The 20,169-nt window shown below is 43.0% G+C and overlaps 1 protein-coding gene across 5 annotated transcripts in view; it reads right to left on the bottom strand.

Moving 5' to 3' along the window:
- The window catches only part of CFAP221 (cilia and flagella associated protein 221), a 118,247-nt gene that overhangs the window by 51,755 nt on the left and 46,323 nt on the right, over positions 1–20,169 (bottom strand). For all 5 annotated transcript variants that reach the window (XM_003909214.4, XM_017947937.2, XM_017947936.3 and 2 more), the window contains 4 exons: positions 6,142–6,301; positions 2,734–2,854; positions 2,539–2,650; positions 2,237–2,345 (listed from right to left, as the gene is read on the bottom strand). In XM_003909214.4, the coding sequence (XP_003909263.2) occupies positions 2,237–2,345; positions 2,539–2,650; positions 2,734–2,854; positions 6,142–6,301 (502 nt within the window). The remainder of the gene's footprint in view (positions 1–2,236; positions 2,346–2,538; positions 2,651–2,733; positions 2,855–6,141; positions 6,302–20,169) is intronic.

Consider the following 20,169-nt stretch of genomic DNA (forward strand, 5'->3'; position numbering starts at 1 on the left):
GTGGGGAGTGACTGATAATGGGTATGAGGTTGCTTTTTCTAGTGATGCCTGTGTTCTGGAATTGGGTAGTGCTGATGGTCATGCAGCATTGTGGATTTACTAAAAACCTAGGCACAATAAACTTCAAACTGATTAAAATGATGAATTTTATCACAATTTAAATAAATTAATATGCACTGTATTCATCACAAAACCTAGCACGTCTTAAATAAATAATATTTATGATTTTTAAAGTGGAGGTAGAGAGATGTTCTAGAGAACTGTTTTAGGTTAGAGGAGACTAAAGGGACATGAAAGCTAAATACAAATGGTATGATCTTCGACTGGACCCTGGATACCTCTCTTCAAAAACAAAACAAAAACAAACCAGGTATAGGCCGGGTGTGGTGGCTCACGCTTGTAATCCCAGCACTTTGGAGGCCCGGGCTGGTGGAGTGCTTGAGGGCAGCAGTTCAAGACCAGCCTGGGCAACATGGCAAAACCCTGTCTTTATTTTATTTATATAAAATTTAAAATAAATATTTTTAAAAGACTAAGTATAAAGTACATTTTGGGACAACTGGCTAAATTTGCCTATAGACTGATTATTCGATAATATTATTGTATCAGTGTGAAATCTCTTGGAAGTGATTACAATAATGTTGAAGAATGTCTTTGTTCTTAGGAGCTACATGCTGAGGTATTTTGGCGTGAAGCTTCCTGACGTCTGCAATTTATTTGCAAATGGCTCGGGGGAAAAGGTGCATGCAGATATGTGTGTGCATGCGTGTGGAGTGAGGGGAGTGTATGTGTCCTAATGTGAACAATTAGTGAACCGAGGTCAAGTATATGTGGGTTTAAGATCTTTCAACATAAAAAGTTGGGAAAAATATTAAAGGAACAACACAGCATTCAGAATGGGATCTGGGATGTGACTTCAGGTCTGATACAGAGACGCATAGAAAGAACAAAAACCCCAGTATTGACAGTGGTCACTGGTCACTGCTGAGTGGTGGCATCACTGTGATTTTTTTTTTCTTCTTTATATGTAAAAAAACATGTTTTCAGGTTTCCTACAGTGATGACCTACCTGTTTTTCATAATAGGGAAAAGGTGTTTATAAACATAAAATTTTCAGTTCCTTGGAGTACTTCCCATTAACTGAGGCGGAATCGTAACTATAGACGTAAGCCGAGGCAGAAGGGATTTCTGTTGGAAACAAGGGCCATTTCCCCAGAGACAGGGGACTAGCCCAGTGGGCACCTTCAGAGGGCTTCAGGTGAGGTCACGTTCTCATGTGTCAGGAGGGGTGGAGGCTGGGTCATGGAGAAGGCAGCCTCTCAGTGACACTCTCCGAGTCTCTTTTTCAGCCCAGTTTACTCTAGGTCAGGCATAGTGGCTCAGACCTGTAATCTCAGCACTTTGGGAGGTCAAGCAGGAGGATACTTGAGCCCAGGGGATCGGGTCTCACCTGGGCAACATAGTGAGACCCTATCTCTAAAAAAAAAAAAAAAAAAAAACAGAAAAAAAAATTAACTGGGAGTGGTGGTGTGCATCTGTGCTCCCAGCTACTTGGGAGGCTGAAGTGGGAGGTTCACTTTAGGCTGGGAGGCTGGGGGTGCAGCCAGCCATGATGTGACACTGCACTCCAGCCAGGGTGACAGAGTGACAGCCTTTCTCAAAAAAAAAAAAAAAAAAGTTTACTTTTCAGCTAAATATGTACATGTGCATATGCTTGGTCTGATCTGGTTAAAAAAAAAATCGTGAAAAATTTCCAGTTTGGGCACAGAAGCACAAGAATTCTCACATCTCAGTTTTAAAACTTCCATTAGGAACCCCCCAGAGCCTCACCCCACTGGGCTACCCAGAAGGCATCTGGGGCACACAGCCCAAGGCACAGGGGCTCCTGGTTGAGGTAGAGGATGAGGGGAGTGTGATTTGGGGTGACCAAGGCACCCAGATCTGTCCTGGGCTGAGGGGTGCCAGCAGAGTGGCCAGCAGGAGCAGGGAGCATCTCCCACAATTCACTCCGGTCCTGCCACTGGTCACATTTAGGAAACAGCGTGGTTTGGTCACATATATTTATTCCTAATAGAAACTTCCTACTGAAGTGGAAGGACCACTGGCAGAGAAACAATCATTAAATTCTCCAAAGTACCTAAAACGTTATTACATTTTACTGTCTCTCATTTATAAAAGATCATCATCTAAAAACAACTGTACTGTCACTTGATACAAATAATTGCTCAATATTTACCACTTAAGATGATTTTCCATCTCATCATGAATGTCCTGTCTGACTTTCTGTTCAAAGAGCGCCTCCTTCATCTGTCTCGTTTTTGAAATTTCAGTGCCCTGGTCCAAAACTGAAGGCAGGAGCAGACAATGTTTATACCAGTAATCAGATTAAAGTCATGTGCAGAGAGAAAAACACATTTCTAATGGCGAGGCATAACAGCAATCTAACCGAATTTTGTTTTTCATAGGTAATCAGTATGACAAGCAGTAACTCTTTCACATTCGGCTCAGGGGCTGCTTTATGGCCAATCAACTGGTTACCTTCTCTTAATTCTTTAACCTTCAATTTTCCTGGTTCTTGGTTTAAAACAGTTGCCACAGCAAATGGATTCGATAAATCTACTGGAAATCTGAGGTTCTGGTACTCAATTTCCTAAGAGACCAAATCAATAGGGAAATCAATTACTCTGCCATTCTGTCACCCTTTCATCACACTGAGGACAAGGCCCACCGTACCTTCACCTTCTGAGGCTGCAGCTTCGCTGGTGGTCGGTGAAAATTTATATGCATCATTGCTTTTTCTGGAGGAAGGTTTACTTTCTTAGAAAGAGTATTGAACCTTTCAAACTCTTCTAATCTATAGGTTTAAACAAATGTTAAATTAGTAAATAAGTCATTAACTCAAGGTTCCTAATTTTGTATGTTCCTTCTGATACCACCACAACTTGAAGTCCCTTATTATATCTAAACTGAAAATAAACGTGTGCCTCAACAGTGGTCTACTAAAATAAATGTGATGTTAGTGTATTAGAGTATAATCAGAGATATCAAAAGAAGCCCACCAATGGTTGTTTTGCCTTACAATCTTTTTTTTTTTTTTTCTGAGACAGAGTCTCACTCTGTCATCAGGCTGGAGTGCAGTGGCACCATCGCGGCTCTCTGCAACCTCTCCCTCCCGAGTTCAATCGATTCTCCTGGCTCAGCCTCCCAAGTGCCTGGGACTACAGGCGTGCACCACCACGCCCAGCTAATTTTTGTATTTTTAGTAGAGACGGGGTTTCACCATGTTGGCCAGGATGGTCTCCATCTCTTGACCTTGTGATCCGCCCACCTCTGCCTCCCAAAGTGCTGGGGTTGCATTGCCTTACATTCTTACAGAACATACTGACTGAAAACGTGACATGCTGAAAAATGCTCTCAAGGTCTAGCATAATCCATTTCCAGCCTGTTGGTTTTCAATAGCTAGATTTATTACATTTAAAAAAAATCTTACCTTGATTTATTTTCCTAGTAAAAGAATGATTATGCAATTGTTTGTAGCAAGATATTTCAAAAAGAGATTCAGATTAATGTTTGGGTTCTCTTCTGTAATTAGAAACTGACTTTGGACATGGGTAGTTAGAGACAGTGCAGCTAATAGCCTGCAGAAGCTATTCGGGTTATCTATTATGAGATGCAGTAGAACTGTGTTCTATCCAGAAACGCTACCTATGAAGCATTTCTTTTTTTCTTTTTTTAGAAATTATTTTTATCTTAATAGTTATATTTTTCCGCAACACAAGACAAAGTTATGATTTTGAAAATAACCATTTTTAAATTTATTTGTTCAGTACCAATTTGGCATAATAGTTTAGGCGAAGCATTTCTTTAAGCATCCACGTGTGAACACTTGTTTTATAGGATAAACACTTGTTTTCCGTGACCGTACAGAAATAAGATAAAAATAGGTGAACATTCACTCACTCTGACAGTTAATATGTATTTGCTGAGCACCCACTGAACAGGCCTGGTTGCATTGTATGGAACTTACGTTAGCAACCTCAAATTTAACGTCTCTCATGTAAGAGCATGCCTAAAACCCAGGGCATGGGAGAACCTGTTCCTTGGTGAGATTCACACCCACCAACATGCTCTGATGTGCAGGATGAGGTGCTTAGCCAGGTAGAGAACTGAGGTTCAGCATCTCCATCTCAGTGGAGCCTTGACACCACTTCTGCTGTTAAATACTGGGGAGCAACTAAACCTGGGGATGTTAAAAAGCAGCCTCCTAAACAATATCCTCAGCGTTGATGATGGAAATGAAGAGGTCTAAGAAAATGATAAATCAGTTACATGTGGAATTTGGCAGTGCCAAATTTAGACATGAGTAAGTCTATCACACACTCTATAATGAAGTGAAGAAAGCAATCTATGAAAATTTCAGAGAACACTACAGCCAGTATTTTTTCCTGTTCAGAAACTACAGCCAGTTTTTTTTCCCTTCATGGTAGAATTTGTATGTTATAATATTATTTGCAGTTCGGACAGACATGCAGATCTTAAGACATAGTCCTTGAAAATGTCAAGAGGATACTAAATAAGATACTAACATAGTAATTTAGAAATAGCGTGAGCCTGCATTTGTATGGTGCTTCTGTCATACAGTGCTGTTGTGCATGTAAAAACACAGCTATGGAAGGAAATACAAATAAAAATCGCACTCATACGATGTCTTTAAGAAAGTCATTTGAGTATTGTAGCACCTGATGTGAAGTGGCAAACACCATTTTGCTCACCTGGTTATTTGCCACCAGAAAAATCAGCAGTTTTAAAATCTGTGTTCAGTTCTACTTGTTTGTTGCCTGAGTGATTTTATTTCAATGACGGTTATTTGCAGGATTTGGGTTCAGCAGGCCACACTAATACCCTACAGTTGACTCAGGCTGCTTCGAATTTTTAGGAAGAAAATCATGATATAAATATCTAAGAGATCATGGAGTGAGTTCATATTTTGGTATAAGGTTGCTACTCCACTTGTAATATGCTTAACGATGTTAATATGTGATGAGTATCCATGTGCAAAGAAGAGGAAAAGCAAGATATTTCCCCATCATTTTCAAAATAATTGTCAGAATCCTCTAAGATTAGTATTTATACTGTGACAACTTTTTTTTTTTGAGACGATGTCTCACTCTGGCACACAGGCTGGAGTGCAGTGGCGTGATCTCAGCTCACTGCAATCTCTGCCTCCTGCGTTCAAGCAATTCTCCTGCTTCAGCCTCCCAAGTAGCTGGGATTACAGACACGTGGCCATGCCCAGGTAATTTTTGCATTTTTAGTAGAGACAGGGTTTCACCATGTTGGCCAGGCTGGTCTTGAAAGCCTGACTTCAGGTGATCCGCCCGCCTCAGCCTCCCAAAGTGCTGAGATTATAGGTGTGAGTCACCACGCCCAGCAACTTTTAATTTTTATAAAAATCATGGGTATAAGAAAAAATCATGATGTTAACCAGAGGTACTGAGATGTAAAAGTACAAGCTCATATTCAAATGGAAATGGAAGTTCGGAAAGGATTTGTTATGAAGTACAACTTAATCCCACTTCACATCTTCACTAGTCTGATGGTGCTTTGAAAAACCTCCTGTGTTTTTCAAACATTTCTGTTTTTCAGACATTTCTGTCTCTACCTCATGTGAAATCACTTGTAATATGACTTATTTTGGTCTCTTGAGGTTGTGGGCCATTTCCCACTGAGCTTTGCAATAGGCACTGCAAACATCAGGGACTCAGTTAATTGAAATGCCATATGGAAACCTTAAAAACACTTATGTTGTTCCAGCCCTATTGTACAAATTTTTGAATAGGCAATAAGACATGCTTATGGTAAACAATTCAAACAGTGCATCAGTAGTAATCAGTGAAAAAACATGTCCCTCAAAAATCCCTTTTTCTTGTTTCTTCCCTTCTTGTCAGAAGCAACTCCAGGAACCAGCATAGATATGTTCTATATTTCTGTTATGTTTTAAAGTATATTTTATGTTGGCTCATCATTTTAAATACACTTTTGAGGACATTCTTTTACAAGAAAGACAGAATGGAAGAAAGGAAGACTTGGATTTTCGAGACAGGGTTAAGAATAAACAAAAACACTGCAAAGATGCCATACGGTAAGGCCACGTTGGGATAGCATGTTCCGGTGAAGACACATTCGTACGGTTGAGAGTTGAATTGTGAAATCCATAACTGCATTTTTATTTGTGCAGTCCCATACTGGAAGGGTGTAAACTTAACAGTCACAGTCATCTTCCCATTAGCCGGAATTATTCCTGAGAGGAAAGAAATGAGAAAATGTGATACCCTTTCTTCTTGCCAAGTCCAGTCACAGAGGCTGACACACACACGAATACAGCTGACTCTCCGACAACGCGGAGGTTAGGGGTGCTGACTCCCCACACAGTTGAAAATCCACACATAACTGTTGGCTTCCCAAACACTTAACTACTAGTCTACTGTTGACCAGAAGCCTTAATGATAACATAAGCAGTCAATTAACACACATTATATATGTTGTACGTATTATTTACTATAAACCAGAAAAAAGAACATGTTATTATGGAAATGATCAGGAAGAGAAAATATATTTGTTGTTCCTTAAGTGGAAGTGAATCATCACGAAGGTCTTCATTTTCTTTGTCTTCATGTTGAATAGGCTGAGGAGGAGGGAGAGGAGGGATTGATCTTGCTGTCTCAAGGGTGGTAGAGGGAGAAGAGGTGGAAGCAGAGGCAGACACACTCAGTTTAACTTTTATTGAAAAAAAATATGAATATAAGTGGGCCCATGCAGTTCAAACCTATGCTGTTCAAGGGCCAACTGGACATTCTTCCCATGCTAAGCACAAGTACAGTATTTCCATTATCTTTATGTAGCTTTTTCATTAAATACGTGTGAATCAACTTCTGCATGTTTACATTGATCTTATTAATTACTACATTCATCCTTTACAATAATTATTTGATTGCATCACTTCTACAAATATATACGTATCAATCTGCATTAGTGATTCAGACACGAATTCCCAGAACTATCATCTGTAAGCAAATTACCAGATGTCAATATTAATGCTATAAGCAACAGGAAAAGCTAGGAACACACATACAAGTTTGTGTCCAAACAATTCACTTCTTTTTTTGTATAATTTGATTCTTTCTTTTCAAATCTTTAGGATGGACTGCTATTCTCCCCAGAGTCAAATATCACACCATGCCTAATTCTTCTGTTGTATCTCTGGTGCCGACAGGGCTTGGAACATAGTAAGTGCTTGGAACATAGTAAGTGCTAACAAATGTGGAGAGAAAAAGAGAAGAAAGGGAGGATCAATTTTATTTATCTGTTTATTTATTTACTTACTGACTTACTTATTGCTGTCCCCAACTAGAATGTAACTGGAGGACAAATGTTCTCTCTGACTTCCAATGAAGGCTCTTAGGTTTGCTCTCTAGATGAGACCACCTGCTCCTGTGCATCTGGTCCTCCCACTGTCCCTGCGGAGGCCTTGCACAGTCTCCCATACGTGCCCTCCTTTACATTCATCTGCTTCCTGAATCTTGTGCGACCCTCCCTTCTCCCTGTGTCCAACCACATGGGCCTTTCCTTCACCCATTCATGTGCTTATTGAGTGCTTACTGTGTGTCAGGCACTGTTTAAGGCACTAGAGTTAGAGCAATAAACAAAACAAATCCCAGATCTCACAGTTTACATTCTAGTTGGGGACAGCAAAACATAAACAAATGAACATAAAATACAAAGTCAAGACATGAATACCAACAGGGCATGGGGAAGCAAGTGGGTGGAAAGGAAAGGCCCCCCTTGTGAGAAGAGGTGGGAGCAGGGGTATGAGAAGGAAAGAGCCTTGGCTCTAATCCCTTATCATTGGCTCCTGCTGGCTCTGCACTCTGCACTGGCTCGGCACTTGCAATTCCCTAGGCCTGAAGAGCTCTCTCCAGATTTTCTTTTAGCTTCATCCTACTCCCGGAAATTACTGCATTTACCATCTGGCCTTCTCCTAGTTAGAGTGTAAATTTTAGGAAAGCAGGCACCTGCTCATTACTGCATTCCCAGCTCAATAAATTCGTGTTGAATGAGTGAATGAACCCAAACTTAAAAGCCTATATCAACCTACATATTACACCAAACTATCCATGCCTCTCCCTCCACAGGAACCTTCTGTCAGCCCTACGGAACTCATGTACCCTTGATGTGTTACCTTTCAAAGTTTCCCTGTCTCCCAACTAGATATCAAGTTCATAAGGCAGACACCAGCCCCATACCTTTCATATCTTCCTGGATCCCCAGCACAGTGCTTCAGAAACAGGTCTTCATCAAGGTTCTGAGAGCAGAAGTCAAACTCTTTCAGTGATACTCACTAGTGACCCTAGAATCCACTGCAGGGAGGAGGGAATCAGCAAAAGACCCTGGGTCCACCAGCCAACCTAAGACCAGCTGGAGACAAACTGTGACTCTCCATCATGTGTGGGGCTTCAATACTTTGACCACTCACTTGGTCAGAAAATAGCCCCCTTTAGCTCATAAATTGATCTGGGGCTCTAAAATAAGAACATTCTATTGCTTCTGCTCTAGCTCATTAACTTAAAAAATAAGGACAAGCTCTGGAAGCAAGGATTAATGTTTGCCTTGACCTGGCTGATTTATTTTTAAGTGCTGCCAGCTCAGACCTAATACATAAAGCACACTGTGAAGGTGTAGTCTAGGCAACCAGAATACACTGCTTTTTCCATTCACAGGGAGCAGCAGATCATCAAATGTTAGCAGCTGTAAAAGGCGTGCCAAGGAGTTACTGCTTACTGCTCAGCCAAAACTAAAAGTGCGACAAAGGAGAATATGTTTCACGCTTTTAAAGTGAGAAGGGTACCCCCACCTCCAACAATGACTACCTCCTTAAGAAAAGCCCAGGCCGGGCGCAGTGGCTCAGGCCTGTAATCCCAGCACTTTGGGAGGCCGAGATGGGAGGATCACGAGGTCAGGAGACCGAGACCATCCTGGCTAACACGGTGAAACCCCGTCTCTACTAAAAAATACAAAAAACTAGCCGGGCAAGGTGGCGGGCGCCTGTAGTCCCAGCTACTCAGGAGGCTGAGGCAGGAGAATGGCGTGACCCCGGGAGGCGGAGCTTGCAGTGAGCTGAGATCCGGCCACTGCACTCCAGCCTGGGCAACAGAGCGAGACTCCATCTCAAAACAAAAAAAAAAAAAAAAGAAAAGACAAGCCCAAATTGCTCTTTTACACTTCAGGCCAATTTCATTGGGTCAGTTTCAGATCACCACCCTTAACATAACCAGGGGTAATGTTGAATCACAGGACATGGAGGGTGGTGAGCAGAGACAGAGAGAAGAGGAAAAAACTCAGAAATCAACTGAAGGCTAAGAACACCCTAGTTGATGAATATGATGGGTATCATAAGAAAAAGTAACAGTACTGAAAAATAATATAATGGTAAATACCACCGTGTCTTCACCTGGACTACAATTATACAAAGCATGTGCATTAACATGAAAAGTTACTGAAAGGAGATGGAAAAACAAAAGCACATTACTTGTTATGGCAGTGAGGCCCAGGATGGGGAACATTAAAAAAAATTTCTTCCTTCCCATGTCCAGACAGTGTTACTACAACATTGTACTAGCACCGTAAAATTATTTAATTTTAAAATAATTTTTTCTTCAAAGATCTCAAAAAGTACAGATCACTCTCCCTAAATTGTCATAGAGCCATTCAATCCACACAGTGTTCCTGAGGCAGAAAAGGGTCTGGAGACACAAGGAACCTAAGGCTGATTCACGCTGACCTCTTAGAACTAAATCAGAAGGAAAACCCCAACTCTCCACACCTAAGTAACCAAAGGACTGGAGGCTACTCCCTTTGTAATTTTTCTGCATGGCAGATGGAAAATGGAAAGTATCTCTGATTGATTGCAGAAAGCAACCAAAGCATAGGAGTCTAAGTTTGTAACTTCACTTCAGGCTCTGACTGGTGGTCACTACTTCATTTACACAGGGTGTACATCAAGTAACCAATGGGAAACCTCTAGAGGGTATTTAAACCCCAGAAAATTCTATAACACAGCTCTTGAGCCCCTATACTCGCTGGCTCCCATCCTGTGGAGTATACTTTTGTTTTCAGTACATTTCTGCTTTTGTTGCCTCATTCTTTCCTTGCTTTGTGCATTTTGTCCAATTCCTTGTTCAAAGTGCCAAGAACCCGGACACCCTGTACTGGTGACATTGTAAATATTGGTTTTAATATTCCAAGATTTAGGGTTCCTCTAGCTGGGTGACTTTGGGTAAACTACTTGATCTCTCAAAGCTAATGTTGGGAAATTAATAGCTATTTAGCTTTAAAATCATCCACATTCTAACCATGCTTTCGATTCACTGGATTACAGAAGGGAGGGCGACCATCCCACTTACAGTGGCCACACTCCCCAGCCCCTGCTGCTGCCCAGGGAGTGTGGGCGAGAGAGAGGCCCCAACACCACACACACCCTTGCTTAGTCCTTGCTTGATTATACATGAACTGTGTAACTCAGCTTGGCTGCCTTAGCTGAGGCTCAGTTTTCTCATCTGTAAAACTGGACAAGGCTTAAAGGAGAAAATAATGTACAGGGTCTGGGATAATGCTTGGCACATAGTGTGTGTCCTATAAATGTGGCCTTCCCAATCCTTATGCTAAATAAAACAAGTAACAATTTATTGTGTATTAAATTGTCATTAAAATATCAGAAAGAAGAAATATTTCCTTGAAAAACTTACACTTGACCCGTTTGAGTTCTTACACAGAAAGAGACAATTGCCTCACGATGCCAAATCACTGGGATGAGCGTCTCAAAGCACCAGGTCTTCCTTTTGCTTCACAAAAGTGCCAAGTGCAGGCAATCTACAGCTCAGAAGACAAGGACTTGGCGGCCTCTACAAGGTGTAGTTTAAAACACAGGCCTGGAGACTTATCGTGAAGAGGTGAAAGAGAAGCCCCGAGGGCTTTTGGATACCGGTTCATGTCTAAACTTCCCAGTAAGAACAATGCCTGCTCAGCCACAGCAGATGAAGACACGTGTGGTGCACATACTGAGATGCTAACAATCCCTGGAACTTATTTTAATCTTTTATTCCTTTCTCCCTCCAGCAAGCTTTTTTGGCCGGAACTAGACATAAGTGGTAAAATTAAGTCTTTTGGAATCTACTGACTTTCTATTTCATCCCTGTACATCAAATATCCAAAATGCAGACCTTGGCAGCAAGACCAGACAACCTGAGGGCTATGCCTGTGCTGATGGGGGGATGTGGAGAAGGAGTCTGAGTAGAGGATGCTGGGGGGGTTAAGCCAGGCCAGGAATTCCCTTTCCATCAAGTATATAAGCTGCTGGCCAGGAGCAATGCGTGCAGCACAGAGGCACTGGTGTCTAACATCACAGAGACGGCACCCGTGGAGGGCAAGACAAACTGGAGGGGCTTCAGAACCTGCTCCAGGAGCTGTAGGAAGTGCAGCGCACCCCCAACCACCCACTGCTGGAGCCCATTCACTCACCATCTGTCCCTTACCATCTCCAAGGTCACCACCCATCTGAGCCAACCTCAGCTCCTTCCTGAAGGGGAGGCCTGCGCCCACCTTGTGCTACTCCAACCCTCCTTCCCCTCAGGAGCCAAAGAGACCTTTTAAAATATGCGTCAGGCCATGCCACCCTCCACTTCAAACAGGAGACTCCCACCCCGTTCAGAAGCCAATCCTAACACCCACCCTCCTTGAACCCCTTCCGGCCTCTCCAATAGGCCTCGCACACTCCTCCCCTTGCTCACACACCCTGTACACAATGGGCTCTCGTCTTTCCCTTGAATGTAGCCATTGCCGAGCCTGTTCCAGCCTTGCAGCCCTGTGTGGGTTGCCTCCTCTGCTTGAAACACTCTTCCCAAGTCTGGTGCCTTTTTTTAACTGGGTCTAAGCCGACATGACTTTTCCTCCAAGAGGCTCTTCCCGATCACCCAGTCGAGAGCAGTCGTCTGGTCACATCATCATGTCTTATTTTTCTCACCACCATTTTTACTCTGGACAACGTCTTTTGTTTGCAGGCCTGCGTCTCTGCCCCCATTGGATCTCTGCTCCAACACAGCAGGGACCAGGTCTGTCTTGCTCTCTGCAGTACCCAACGCCTATACCAGTGTCTGATGCCCAGCAGGCGCTTGGTAGTTACTTATGGAATGAACGGACGGATGAAGAATGTAAGACCACAGGGAGCGGGGGAGCCCTGCAGAAACCAAGCGCAGAGCATTTCTGGCAAAAGACGGTGAAGAAAAGCTTCAGCTCAACTACCCTTCTTCGAAATCACAAAACAATAAGGAAAAGAAGGATAAAAATGGTAAGGGAAAAAAATCTATTAAATAGGGAAGTGGCTATAATCCTAAAGCACAATAGAAAGCACGACTACCACCTCCTGTAAACTGAGACATGGGAGCATGCTGAGAACCAAGAGGTGTAGATTTCCCCTAAAGTAAGAGTCACAGCCCTGGAAAAGTCTCCAACCACTCTTTGGTTAAAGTGACAAAATGTAGGAGTACGGCTGGGCCTTGAACAGGGACAGAGGTAAAGGAGACCAAACCCTGGCATCACAGACCAGCAGGAGAGGGGCTGAAGAAGCAGCTATGCTGCCACACCATGCCCACTGTCGGTGACCTTGGACCCAGTTCAGAAGGTGCTGAAAGTGACCTGGTAGGGAGAAAGGAGAGTCATGACCACTGCACAGCAGTACACAGCACAGGTGACTCTCCTGGGAGCCACCAGCCCTCGTGACCACTGAGCAGAGATGGGAGACATTCTCTCAGAGGGCTTGAACACACAGACTGTGGGGCTGGGTTCCCTGCATTGCAACCCCAGCTCTGCTGCTTCCCAACTGTGTGCCTTTATGCAACCTGCATAACACTCCGTGCCTCACCTTCCTCATCAGCGAAGTGGACAGAATAATAGAATCCACTTCATAAGAGTTGTTGGGGTATTAAATGAGTTTATGCATCCAGAGTAGTGTCTGGCACATGGTAAGCATGATGTAAGCATTAGCTCTTCAAATTATTATCGCTCTTCCACATTATTCTTTTGCTGGTGGCAGGCTCTACTCAACATTAAGCAGAGTGCTGAATAGAACACCACAGGTGCTGTACATGTAAACTGCAAAATTAAAAATCAATACTTTTTGAAGGAGGAGAGGAACAGAAACAAAATCACATAAAGAATACACAAGATGACTGGGTGCGGTGGCTCACGCCTGTAATCCCAGCACTTTGGGAGGCCGAGGAGGGTTGATCATGAGGTCAGGAGTTCAAGACTAGCCTGAACAATATGGTGAAACCCCGTCTCTACTAAAAATACAACAATAACAACAACAAAATTAGCCGGGCGTGGTGGGGGGTGCCTATAGTCCCAGCTACTCAGGAGGCTGAGGCAGGAGGATCACTTGAACCCGGGAGGCAGAGGTTGCAGTGAGCCAAGGTCACGCCACTGCACTCCAGTGACAGCGAGAGACTCTCAGTCTCAGCGAGACTCTGTTTCAAAAAAAAAAAATACACATGATAAGAGGACAACCTCAGGACACAGGTAGTTCACCAGTCTTAAAGAAAACAGACAGTATGGCCTTGTCACAGGAACAATCAACAGAATTCAAGGAAGCAATGTAAGAACACACTTGAAGGAGACGAAGAGAGAACTGGTAGAGCTCAGGAAATGCACGGAAAAAGAAAAGGAACCGTATGATATGGTTTGGATGTTTGTCCCCTGCAAATCTCATGTTGAAATGTGATTCCCATTGTTAGAGGTGGGGCCTGGTGGAAGGTGTTGGGTCATGTGGGTGGATCCCTTGTGAATGGCTGAGCACCATCTCTTGCTGATGAGTGAGTTCTTGCCGTGAGTTCACATCAGAGCTGGTGTTTAAAGAACCTGCACCTCCCCACCTCTCTCTTGCTCCCTCTCTCACCATCTGATACTGTCTGCTCTCCTTTTGCCTTCTGCCATAGTTAGAAGCTTCCTGAGGCCTCACTAGGAGCAGATGCCAGCACCATGCTTCCTGTACATCCTGCAGACCCAATTAAACCTCTTTTTAAAAAAATAAATTACCAAGCTTCAGATATTCCTTTATAGCAACACACAGACTAACACAGGCACTGAGGTGGAAACTTCAGCAAAAGAACAACAATAAACACGCACTCATATATATACATCACAGTCATGTAAATACCACATACATGCACACACATACACACACACACTGAAAACACAGGTAAGGATGTGGCAGGTAGGAATGGGAAATCCACACAAAATGAAATTATTTTAAAGCAGATAATAGATACTGAAGGCAAAGGAGAACCAATATACACACATAATTGGTATTCCTGAGGAAGAGAACAAAGCAAATAGAACATGAAAACATTCAAGGTTTTACGAGTTGAAACATTTCCCAAAATAACAAAAGTCATTTTTCTCTAGATCAAAAAGGACATGCCACGTTCCAGGGGACAAAAATGATGCAGAAAAACACCAATACATATCCTGGTGAATTGCTTAACCTCAAGACTAAAAATAAAATTTCTGAGAGCATCCAGAATTCACCTTCGATGGGGAACAACTCAGCCCAGCCTCCAAATTCCTAGCAGAGCCAAAGCCGGGGACAATCAGCAAGGTCCACCAAGTTCTGAGATAGACCAAGTTGGAAACCAAGACTGTTACACCTCACCAGGTTGTCTTTCAAGATTGCAGACAGCAGAGAGACACTGTCAAACATGCGGGCACTCAGGCATGCGGCCCCAGGAGCCTCTGGTTAACACGCCACTAGGTGACAGCATCCAGACAGCCAGAAAAACCCAAGTGAAGAATTTGGGAATGTAGAGAACATGGAATGAAGCATAGAGGTGAAATCTGTGGCTCCATTTCAATAGCAACTAAATAGCTACGGCATTCATGGTCACAAAAGAGAATATAAATGCTATAGACAACATAGAAGGGTACGACAAAGCCGGGAGTTCCAAGAGGGAAGGGAGAGAGTGCACGCATGCTGTTTCCCGTTTTCCATGGCCAAGATTCCAGCTGAAGATGAGGCACACAGATGAAGAAGACAGTGGCTCTGACCTCTTAACGCTCTCATGATCTCTTTTCTTAATTTCAGCAACGAATTTTAGGAATGAATATTGCATATACCAAGGAAGTCCACCAATTCCTTTTAGCTTCACTTGTTTTTCTTCAGTCAGTATCAAGTAACAGCATTTTTACATATCATATGATCCAAGTTTTCTTGTAGTGTTCTGTGTCTCTGCATCAGTGTATGCCTCCAGCCTTCCTCTTTCTCCTCTTTGTACATAAGCACAGAGAGGTATCTGCAGGGATAGTTCAATGTTCATGATAGTTATTTCTGGAGTGGTGAGATTCTCGGTAATGTTTTTTCAACTAGGATTTGGTACTTTTCTTCAGTGTTTTAATTTTTTTTTTTTTTTTGAGATGGAGTCTCGCTCTGTTGCCCAGGCTGGAGTGCAGTGGCATGATCTTGGCTCACTGCAAGCTCCACCTCCCGGGTTCCCGCCATTCTCCTGCCTCAGCCTCCTGAGTAGCTGGGACTACAGGCGCCGCCACCACGCCCGACTAATTTTTTGTATTTTTTAATAGAGACGGGGTTTCACCGTGGTCTCGATCTCCTGACCTTGTGATCCACCCGCCTCGGCCTCCCAAAATGCTGGGATTACAGGCGTGAGCCACCGCGCCTGGCTCAGCGTTTTAATTTTTAAAAAATAAACACATTTCATTTTCTATAAAGACATTTTTAAAGAAATATTTGTTTTTGCTGAACCTAATTTCTTCTATACTTATTTACACCTGGAGTGGCTCTTTTTTTCCTGTTGCTGTGGCCTGTTTTCTGGCATGGCACCTACCCCAGACCAGCGTTGTGGGACCCGCAGAAGTGCCTGCTGTCTATCATGAAAGCTGCATTCTCTTCCAGCCTCCTGGAAGACTGGCTTTCCCAGCAGGGTGAGAGGCTGGGCCAAACCATCTCTGACTTCTTCCTGGCTTTGCTGGAACAAGCACTTCTATATGGGCAGTAGAGGTGTGAGGTAAGAGTTTCGTTAAGGTACAGGCATTGTCCTCTGGGTCAAGTTCACTGACTGCGGCTGTGGTCAACTGAGCTCAACCAGCCCAGAATGACAGCCCGTCAAATGGTCCTCTTGGACAGAGTTATGGAATTCAATGAGACAGTGCATGTGATGTGCTTAGCACAGCACCTGGCATGTGGCTAACAATCAGTAAATAGAAGCAATTATGAACATCACGCCAGCCATGCTGTGTGCAACCAGACACCCATCAAGGGTATATTGAGCACCAGGTAAAACTGACCATTGCTACCAACGTGATAGAAAATTGCAACCTGTCTGTCCAGCTTTTCCTGACTTCTTCAGTGTGTCATTAATTACCTACATCCTCTAAAAGCTAGGGAACTCATTTGCATCTCATATATTAACTATCCCTAATTATTCTCCCCTTCCTCACTATTGGGTTTGGTGCTTTGGAAAATCTTTTAAACGTTTGATCTCTCGATTTTACCTCTCATGAGGACTCTTTTCCAACCCTGCATATGGCCCCCGGCTGTTCCTCCATTTGCTGACCCGGAAGGCTATCATTATCAGAGGCCCTTTGCTGGTTATCTCACTAATTTCCATTACTTGTTGGAAGTGAACCTTGCCAAAGACCTGCCTGTTGTCATTTCTGTAAGCAGTCATATAGCCAGTATACGTTTTCTGAGATGAGTCTGCTCATCATGGTCCTAACTACCAGCAAGAAGCATTTTATGAGGGCCTGCGCTGTGTGCTGGAGATCCAGTCTTACCCTCCCCTTGACAATCCTGATCTGTCCCCTGCACAGTTTGTGCTGGGGTTTGGGGGTCTTCTGTCTCACCTGTCTGCAGGAGTACAGTGAGGCAGGGAGGAGAAGTAGGCGAAACCTCCCCTCATCATTTTCCCCTGTGGATGTAATGGCTCTGCCCTGGATTCCCAAAGGCTGCTGGACCCTGCAGGTAGGGCTTATTATGTGATAAACTACCTCAGCCAGGGGCCAACGGGCCTTTGGAGAAAAAAGAGGCAAAAAGGAACCAGCACATGCTCCCTTTTGAAATGTAAGTGGGTAAATGCTGGTGTGTGGACAGCACAGTGGCAGGTACAGCCAGGAGTATGGCTGAGCCCAGTTGAGATGGCATGATTGGACTATGGGCAAGTCCAGACAGGCTGCCCAGAGCAGGTGCTGCATGAGAGTGCCTTGAACCTCGACAGGCAGGTTACCCTGCTCTTGGTGTGTTTGTGCTCATGCTGGAGGATGGGAATTTGTTCTTTGCTAGAAGGTGCTTCCTGCTGGATTGGTGGCCCCTAGGTAATGTCTAGAACCAAAAAGTGGTTTGAGGCCAAAGCAAGGGCAGAGGCTCTGGGGTTTATTCCCAAACTGATATAAAGTTGTAAAAAAATGTGCATTTCAGAAGAAAATGCAAAATATAAAATTATTTGTAAGTGGCTTATATATTTCTTATAATTAAAAAAGAGAGAATGAACTTATTGAAACTTTATATAAGAACTCTAAGCAACAGCCCCCAAGGAAGTCTTGCTTAGCCAGTCATTTAAAGCTATAATTTACCATTTATATGAGTTAGATGAATTCTTCCTTAGCACATGTGACAACAAGGGAATGCCCAGGATCACAAAATAGTGATAAGTAGACAAGTTCAACAATTTTTTTGTGCCATTTGCGTGATCTCCGATGCTAATAAGATCTTGGTCAATACTTCTCTTCAGAGTTCACGGAAAAAAAAATCTTGGCCAAAGTCATGTATTGCTGGCTCTTCCAAAATTATCAACAGAGTGTTCTTGAAGTTTTGGTTGCACATGATTTCTTGTCAGCAGTACAGGAAGGTCATAAAATCTTTTATTCATTTTCTCCAGTCTCAGGAATAGCTTGGCCCCAACAACAGCAGGTCGAGCTTTTGACAACTACAGGGCACACCGGCATCTTAACGATGGCCAGTTGAGTTAAAGTTGAGGGCATACCTTATAAATAGAATTATTAATAGCTTGATTCAAATTGTGTTTTCATTTGGCAAACTTGAGCATAACATGCCTGGAAGGTATGCATAGATGATGCTTCTAGTTCCTAGAGAAGATACGGCTTCATAACCTAGCAGACTATGGATGTCTCAAGTCTTTTAGAAATCAGTTACCAAACATGTGCTCGAAACAGTGTCTACAAATACACATGCTAACTGTGTAAAATTAGCCCAGTTTCTTAGTCTATCTGAACCCAGTTTGTAAAACGGAGGCAATAATGCCTTGTGGCCAAAAAGCCATCCATGACTGTCCAGCTGTATGGCCTCCGAGTCAAGCCAAATACCTGGCAAGTCAGGAGCCCAGTGAGCACAAAGATCATCAGAGCTGCACTCACTCTCCATGTAGCCAAGGCTTTCTTCACTGCAGGTGAAATTCCGGAACCTCAAAAGAGTAACAGCCAAAGATGTACTGATACATCATCAAAGTGGGAACCAAAACAAGAATGTTGCTGAGACTGGTGGAGCAACGATGGCCTGAGATTCATAAAATAGCTACCGAGGAGGCTGAAGGGCAGAGCCCATGAGACCAGTATGGAATGCCACATCAGCAGCACCATCCACACAATGCAGGTCATTCAAACCAGCAAAAGACGGATCCTAAAGATCAAGAGCCCTGGCTGGCCCGGCTTCTTTCCTTCTTTCCTTCATTCTCTTCTTTTGCACTGCACTTTCCTGATTTTCTTCCTTGGTCTTTCTTTGTTCCTGGATCCACTTCCCCTTGCTGTCCTCTGAGTGTCTGAGTGGTCCTTGGTCCACTTCTCTATTCACATTCACTCCCAAGGTGACCTCACGTCCAGTCCCATGGCTGTACAAATAAATGTACAACACCCAGTGACAACCAAGTGTATGTCCCTAGCACTCCCCTCTCTCTCAACTCCAAACTGGTATATTCAATTTAATTTCACTTAAAGGACAAATTTAAAATATTAAGTAATAAATAAAGTACCAAACAACCACAAACTCTTATCTGATGAATCAGACAAAGTATCTCATGTATCATGCATTTGTCTGAATTATGTGGCTCCGCATTTTATAATCCGAGCACTGGGAGAAAGGCCTGCATGATTTTTTTAAGTGTGTCATACATAGTTGTCAGTCAATTCTGCTTAATGCTGTATTTTATGATCTACGTACTACCCTGATTTGGAATAGCTTGTGTTTCAAAACCCTCTAGGTAAATTAATATTCTGAGTCTTAGGTCACTGTTTTTTAAAGAAGTATGGCCAGGCCATAAGCTGTCAAGTTTTTCTTCCTTTTCCTGGTTACTGATGTTAGCTCACTTCAAGATCTCAAGTGCTACGTGAGTTCTTTCCAACACCACGAATTCCTGGACTCCTGTCTGTACCCACCTCAGTCATACCTGTAAACCTGCACGCTGACCTGTCTAAAACAGCTCCCATCATGACTGCTCAGAAATTGTAGTGGTCCCTTCTGCCCATGGAACTTAACAGAATTATGGACCATCAGAGGGGCAGGGACCCACAGGAAACCTACTGTAAGAATATCGACTATACTTAACATCTGAAATATTATCTTGTTTAGTATAATTTTAGTGACCACTTATTTTCCCTTCTTTTTCAGGCCCACACAGCTGAAAATAATAAGCCTCTTCTCTCTGAAAAGAGAATCAAGTCCTGTTTTTTTGCAATGTAAACAGTGGTTACCTTATATTTTTAAAAAATCTCAGAATGGCTCCTGGTCCTCTAGAAAATAATCTATGTACATTTCATAATTTAGAATTAATTCACAGTTTCTGCTTTAAACACTCATTTGTCGGACACAATATGTACTTGCAGTACTGAAAGAGTTGTAAACAAATGAATATGTAGACTTAAAACCATTTTAGCAATTGTTAAATTGTTTAAATTTAACGATTTTAAATATCTGTCCACAGTAGACCACAGTAGACCACTGTGGACAGATACTTGAATCCCAAACCTAAATATCAAGAGACAGGAACTGGGAAGCAGAGATTACTTTAGGTGTAAAATCTCACTTTCAAATGTCCTTAG

Source organism: Papio anubis, chromosome 10, assembly GCF_008728515.1.
Source record: "Papio anubis isolate 15944 chromosome 10, Panubis1.0, whole genome shotgun sequence".
Classification (NCBI taxonomy): Eukaryota; Metazoa; Chordata; class Mammalia; order Primates; family Cercopithecidae; genus Papio; species Papio anubis.